At 50.7% G+C, this 7,562-nt stretch overlaps 1 protein-coding gene across 1 annotated transcript; it reads right to left on the reverse strand.

Moving 5' to 3' along the window:
- Positions 1 to 4,137: 4,137 nt before the first annotated feature.
- On the reverse strand, positions 4,138 to 5,209 carry LOC128329713 (olfactory receptor 10G6-like). The gene is made up of 2 exons (XM_053261324.1): positions 4,300 to 5,209; positions 4,138 to 4,196 (listed from the first exon to the last, which is right to left on the reverse strand). The coding sequence occupies exons 1-2, from the start codon at positions 5,207 to 5,209 to the stop codon at positions 4,138 to 4,140; spliced, it is 969 nt and encodes a 322-aa protein (XP_053117299.1).
- Between the last annotated feature and the right edge of the window lie 2,353 nt (positions 5,210 to 7,562).

The following is a 7,562-nucleotide window of genomic DNA, read 5'->3' on the forward strand; positions in this document are numbered from 1 at the left end:
TCCTACCCAGTTGGGGCATGACATGATCAAGCTCCTGTCATCAACCTTGTTTTTATCTAGCCTACAGTCACAAAAGCCACCTAATGGTGCAGCAGGGAAATGACTTGACTAGCAAGCCAGGGGTTGCCGGTTCAAATCCCCACTGGTAAGTTTCCCAGACTATGGGAAACACCTATATTGGGTAGCCGCAGTATAGGAAGCTGTTGAGAGGCATCATCTCAGGCTGTGCAGGAGATGGCAATGGTAAACCCCTTCTGTATTCTACCAACGACAACCACAGGGCTCTGTGGTCGCCAGGAGTCGACACCAACTCGATGGCACACGTTACCTTTTACAATCACAAAACAGGACCATGCACAGCTCTATAAACTGGGTCGGACTTATCTCCTACTCGGTTTATGGTTATGCAAACTGCCCTACTATGTCATTGAATGTTGGAATTACCTGGTGCAGCTGGGCCAGTGCTATCAATGGTGTCCACCCTTTGTTATTTAGCCTTAGGAAGAATGTAAGAAATTATTCTGTAATGAGAGGTGATATCACTCACAATACCTGCAAAATAGCTCTGATACTCAAAGAGGCTATTCACACGTGCACGCAGAACCAGGCTAGGGAGGCCCAGCCTGGTTTTGCACGTGTGTGTGTATACCACCAGGATCAGACTGATCCCGGCGGCACCACAGTGGCAAACCCACCAATTCGATTTTACTATATGTGCTGCCGAAGTGAGGACCCAACCCACCTATGAAGCCTCCCTTTAAAATGAGGTTAGGAGAGCGCGCGTTCTCCTAACCTCGGTTTTTTAATCGTCTGTCAGCTGCGGCTGCTTGCACACTGTGGCGCTCTCGGGGAGAGGAGGGGGGATCCCCACACCACGCACTCCATTATTGGAGCTCTAGGGGGCAGGGCCACACGGGGCAATGCATCCCAGCACCCCGACCCTCGGAGCTGCTGGCAGTAGCCGATGCTCGTCTGGGCGGGCAATCCGCCTGAGCAAGGACAGCGAACTGCTCATGTGTGGGGACGTTCGGGCTTCCCGCAAACCCTCACAAGCCGTGAGAAAGGGCTCAGTATGTTTCCAGTGTGAACCTGCTTTTTCTGGCCATCCCTCCTTAGCCATGGAAATAGCCTGAAATAGGAACATAGGAAGCTGCCATATACTGAGTCAGACCATTGGTCTATCTAGCTCAGTATTGTCTTCACTGACTGGCAGCGGCTTCTCCAAGGTTGCAAGCAGGAATCTCTCTCAGTCCTATCTTGGAGAAGCCACCAGAGAGGGAACTTGGAACCTTCCACTCTTCCCAGAGCGGCTCCATCCCTTGAGGGGAATATCTTGCAGTGCTCACACATCAAGTCTCCCATTCAGATGCAACCAGGGCAGACCCTGCTTAGCTAGGGGGACAAGTCATGCTGGCTACCACAAGACCAGCTCTCCTCTCCTAATGTATTACTCATATTTGGGATCTGCCTAAAACGATGGACTGATTTCAAGCAAACCTGGTGGCAGCGGTGCTGGTGTGCTCTGCTCCTCCTTCCTGTCTTGTGGTAGCAAGTATGACTTGTCCCCTTTGCTAAGCAGGGTCCAGGGATGTGCCTGTGCTGGTTCGGGCAGCCACCAACAGGGTGGGGAGCAATTCACTTAAGAAGCAGAGAAGGCTCTCCTTACCTGTTCGTCTGCTGCCCCACCGCAGGGTCACATGCTCTAAATCAAAGCAGTGAGTGAAATGATGTAATTGCATGTGAAGAAAAACCTAAGTATAATGTAGTATGTTGGGGGAGCGGGGGGGCACGGGGGGGTGCCATTTCAGTGCTTGCCCCGGGTGCTGTTTTCCCTAGTTACGCCTCTGCAGGGATCTCAAGGGGACCAGAGAAAAAAATTAGGGAGAGCAGGCCCACCCTAGCCTCCTCCCCCTTCCCTTGCTTGTCTGCAGAGCTGCAGACTACTGTTGCGCTCCCACACGAATGCTTGCACAACCGTCACACAATCTGCAGCACACCTTGTCTGCTCTAAAGGGAACTTTTGCACAACAGCCCGATAGCAGAACAGTGCCGTTCCAAAAATCTCCATTTTTAAGTGGAACTACATGATCGTACATGATCTTCTTTGCTTGCGCAACTGTATTTGGTATGCGAGTGCTTGGTTAGTCAGGACATCAACCACCGTATTCCAGGAGCAATGCTCCACGTGATTGAAGACACTGGGCACCCAGCACTGAACATGGCCAAATCAGGTCCCCTGTGGATTGGGACTGTGTCAGTGGGTGGTGTTAAAGCACCCTACCTCCTCCCCATAATCTCAGTTTGGGGGGGCCTCCATTCCAGCTGCTGTTGACTAAATAAAAGTAAGTCCATCATAGCAATTAACACTTTAAACATTTCAGGTAGGTTGGCCCTGAGATCCAGTACTGTAGTTATAAAGCCTATCCTCATTTTCTTCTGCAAAATGTTGGAGGCATAGCTCAATGGTAGAGTACCTGCTTTTCATGCAGAAGGTCCCAGGTTCAATCCCATCCATTTCCAGGTAGCACTGGGAAAGGATCCTGCCTGCAGGCTTGGAGAGCTGTTGCCAGTCAGTGTAGACCTAGGGTCCCCAACCTTGATTCCCCAGATGTAGTTGGACTACAACTCCCATCATCCCCATTGTGGCAGGGGATGATGGGAGCTGTAGTCCGACTACATCGGGGGAACCAATATTGGGAACTCCTGGTGTAGACAATACCAAGCTAGATGGGTCAATGATGTGATTTGGTATAAGGTGGCTTGCTATCTGTTCCTATGGGTCAGGTGATGGGAAAGCCCTCTCTTTGTCTGAGATTGTGGAGAACAGCTGCAAGTCATTGTAGACAGTTGTGAGCTAGAAGGATGAATGATCTGACTTGGTATAAGGCAGCTTCACAATTTACCTTCTACTTATTTCCAAAGGAAAATGTTATGATCCTTATGGGCGCACAACCTATGGGAGAGAGAGAGGTGCTGGCAGCATTGGGGTGACCCACAAATCTGAAGAAAAAAACCTAAGGGGGCCTGAAACTCCCCAGACTGATGTTATCTAAAACACTGGTTAACATGGGGGCATGTTAGTGGAACACGTGGAATGGAATGTTTATGGGCTCAGAGTGCAGTTAACAGAAAAGCCAGTGGGCAAAGCTAATGGAACTCGGGGAGGAATGCTTGAACAAAAAGAGCAGAAAATTTCTCCACCTGAAGAATGCTCCCTCAAGACAGTCACAACTCTCCGTTTCTGAGGGAGGAAACTATTTTGTGGTCTCACCAGCTATTTTACAAGCTTTATGTTTCTGAGGGAGAAGGGGGTTGACACATTTAAGCACTTGGTGTGGGGGCTTAACCCTCCCAAAATAAGCTAAAAACAATTATATGTGTGTGAACTCCTGAAGAAGGGAGGGGCAAGTTGCACACTGAATCTATTAATCTGCTGATCATGTTATGCTCACACAGGGGCTATTCTGACGATCAGCAAAAATCGGGCTAGCCTCCGCTAGCCCGATTTTTGCTTATCGTCAGAACCACCGGGCTTGCAGCCGAGCCCAGTGGTTCTGGAGTGGCAAACCCGCTCTGGAACCCCTGGTAAAAAGCAGGTTTGCGGAGCAAGCACTCCGCAAACCTGCTTTTTACAATTGTGAGTTACAATCGTGAGTTGCCACAGCACGCCTTCACGCTGCGCATACTCATGAGTAGACCCCCTGGCCGGGAGGCGAAAAGCCACCTCCCGGCTTGGGGGTCTCCCCAGTATGCCCTGCGTGCTCACGCAGGGCATACTGGGGCTTGCGGGGGCCGCACGGCCCCCGAGCTCCCCAGCCCCCGCGGGCTCCTTCTCGGAGCTGGCAATTGTGTGGCCGGCCGATCCGGCCGCCCAGAGCTCCCTCCTCGCTTACCCGAAGAAACCGGGTCTCACGAATCGTGAGACCCGGCTCACAGTGTCACACAATTAACTCACAAAATCCAGCATTAGATATAACCCAGGGGTTCCCAACCTGTGGTACTCCAGATATTACTGAACTACAACTCCCATGATCCCCAGCTAAGATTTATTGTGACTGGGGATGATAGGAGTTGCAGTTCAGAAACATCTGGAGGAGCACAGGTTGGGAACCCCTGATATCACCTATTCCATGATCCCTATATTGTAACGTTTTGTTGCGGATCTATCCTTGCATCTTCTGAATGGTTCATCTTCTCTAGGACAGGCACTAAGAGAACAGGAGAGTGTTCACCCATTAGTGGAGATGTCCACACAAAGCTTGCAGGATGTTCTTGGCCAGAGAAACTATCGATTTCTGCCCCTTAATCTCAACATAGCCTCTTTCATCTCCTTGTTCCTTAGCGTATAAATAAGGGGGTTCAGAAATGGGGTCAGTGTTGTGTAGAAAATAGCCACTATCCTCCCCAGAAGATCTTGAGCCCCCGGTCTCAAATAATTGAAAGCTAGTGGCACATAGCAGGTCATCACTACAATGATGTGGGCAGCACAGGTGGAGAATGCCCTGCGTTGCCCTTCAACTGAGTGAATCTTTAGAATGGTAGAGAGAATGTAGACATAAGACATCAGAATCAAGACGATGCAGACCATGGCCACCAAACCAACGTCTACAAACGTAAACATCTCATTGAACTTTGTGTCCACACAGGCGAGCTTCAACAAAGCAGGTATATCACAGAAGATGTAGTAGATTTCATTCCTCGTGCCATATGGCAAATAGAACGTGAGGGTCGTTTCCAAAGTTGAATGCAGAGATCCACCAAGCCATGCGCCCAAAGAGAGACAGAGACATACTCTCGGGCTCATGGTGGCATAATAGTGGAGAGGTTTGCAGATGGCCAGGAAACGGTCGTAAGCCATTACTGTGTACAGGAAGCACTCTGTGGAGCCCAGGAAGTGGTAAAAAAAGAGCTGGGTCTTGCAGCCTCCAACAGAGATGACCCTACCACCTTCCAAGAACCCAGAAATCACTTTGGGCACTATCACGGTGGACATTGCCATGTTCAGGATGGATAAGTGGCAGAGAAACCAGTACATGGGCTTGTGCAGCTGAGGTTCAGAGCCCACGGCCAAGAGGACCAGGATGTTCCCAGTGATGGTCAGCAAATAGATGATCACAAAGAAGAGGAACAACGGGACGTGCAACCCCTCAGGGTGGGGTATGCCCATGAGGACAAATTCATGCAAAGCAGTTCGGTTTTCACATTCCATTCATGCACGATTGCTTCCTGCAAATTAATTTGAATGATAACTGTTGGGGAAGAGAGAAATACCAAGATGTTTGGTACATACATTGGAAATTAAAATGCACCCTTTGTGGGGGCCGATCCCAACTCACCCAGAACTCCTAATGTTGCACGTTTGGTTAAGAATCACTTAGTTATCAGAAAGACAAATAGCAGAGGCAGAGCTACTATTGGGCGACCATGTTCATTGAACACAGGCCACCCAATGGGGAGAGGCTGAGGGAGCCACGTGCCTTCTGCCTTTGTAGTCCACCCACCCACCCATCTGCCTGGTGGCAGCAAAAGATCAACACATGAGCTAATAATGTCACCACCTGGTGAAAAGCACGGGACAGTGATGTCATTAGCCCATATGCCAGCTCTTTGCTGCCACCAATGATGTGCAGAGAGGCAGGCAGGCCGCAGCAGAGGGAGGCAGGCAGGCACACAAAGGATAGTGGCAGTGGCAGGAGCTGTCGGTCACCACCCATATCACTCTGCTAGTGACAAAAATAGCATACAAGATTCTAGACACAGAACCTTTACTCTCTAGATTAGAGCATCCATCCATCCATCCATCCATCCAGAAGAGCTGCCCCTTTCTCTCAGCTGTGCCAGGCAGCAGATCCATCACCACTAGTACTCCAGTCAAGTACTACATGGCTGAATTGGCCTGAGGCCTGTGAGGCCTAGCCCAGGCCCCCTGCCTGCACCTGAGGTACATAGGAACATAGGAAGCTGCCATATACTGAGTCAGACCATTGGTCTATCTAGCTCAGTATTGTCTTCACAGACTGGCAGCGGCTTCTCCAAGGTTGCAGGCAGGAATCTCTCTCAGCCCTATCTTGGAGAAGCCAGGGAGGGAACTTGAAACCTTCTGCTCTTCCCAGAGTGGCTCCATCTCCTAAGGGGAATATCTTCCAGTGCTCACACTTCTAGTCTCCCATTCATATGCAACCAGGGCAGACCCTGCTTAGCTTAAGAAGATAAGTCATGCTTGCTGCCACAAGACCAGCAAGCTTCACCGCAAATGGGGGCATAGCAATGTTGGCATGGGCCCTGAGACAAAAAATGAGATTGGGCCCCCGGGCCCCCCAGGTTCTTTCCTCCCTCCGCCTCAATTAGGACTGGGTGGTGCAACGATCATCGGGAGCTTGGGCGGTGGGCAGCAAGTGATGCATGGCAGCCTGGGAAGCCCGCACAGTTGCTGGGAGGACACAGGGGCTTCTGGGGATAGCAGTCTCATTCAGAATGGGACTACAATCCCCAGAAGCCTGTGTGTCACCTCATCAGCCTCACAGGCTTCCCAGGCTGCCACGCATCATTCCCTGCCTGTCCCCCACAAGCTCCCAATTATTGCTTCTCTGCCCAGTCACCCCCATGACAGTGCTGGGCGGCCAGTTAAAGGGCCCCCACCACCAGTGTGCTACCCCAGGGCACTTGCCCCATGATATAATCCTGCCTGGTGGTGGGGAAAGGGAGCTTCGATGTCGGGGCTCTGACTTTACCGGGCTCTGACTTTACCGATGCGCACAGTCCTACCCCCTGCCTTTGCTGCAGAAGAACTGAAAGGACATGGTGAAGAACAAAACACTCTTGGCATGCCCTTTTTCTCACTCTTATGCAAATCATGTCTCACATTTCCCACTCACACAGACACTTTCACATGCAATGTGTGCATTCATTCCTCTGTCTCAGAAACATTTTTTTAAGCATATATACCTACTACATATGAGAGAAGAGGAGAGGAGAGCTGAGGAGAGGAGAGGAGAGCCGAGGGGAGCCGAGCCAGGAAGGGGGCCCTCTCAGGGCACCAGGGATATCCCCCCTTGTTCAATTATAGCGATGCCTGACCACATCCCCACAGTGTGCCAACACACCAAGTAGTTAATTTATTCCCTCACACACACACAGCCCAGCTCTTTCTCCCACCCACCGACATGACTCCAGTCTCAGCCAACCAGCAATTTCTTCCCCCATCCACACACCAATCTCCCCATTTGTCCCCTACCTGATCCTGACCAGCTACCACTCAGGAGACGTTACTGAGACCTTGAGCTCATAACACACACATCGTTTCTTTCATTTTTATCCTCCAGGGGACTCAGGTCAGCAAAACCTTTTTTGCGGGGAGACGAGAAATCTTTTACCCTTACAACTCAGTGCAGTAGGTTAGAAGCTATTCTTGGTCCCGATTCCGGCACTCTTGCCCTGCCTAACCCTACTTTTAATCCTGGCCTTAACCCCGGCGCTTGGGTCATGTGTATGCTTGGACTACAAGCAGCCTGAGCATACATGAAATTGGGTGGCAAGAGTGCCTGGCTGAGGGAGGATCCCTC

Source organism: Hemicordylus capensis, chromosome 6 (assembly GCF_027244095.1).
Source record: "Hemicordylus capensis ecotype Gifberg chromosome 6, rHemCap1.1.pri, whole genome shotgun sequence".
In the NCBI taxonomy this organism is placed as follows: domain Eukaryota; kingdom Metazoa; phylum Chordata; class Lepidosauria; order Squamata; family Cordylidae; genus Hemicordylus; species Hemicordylus capensis.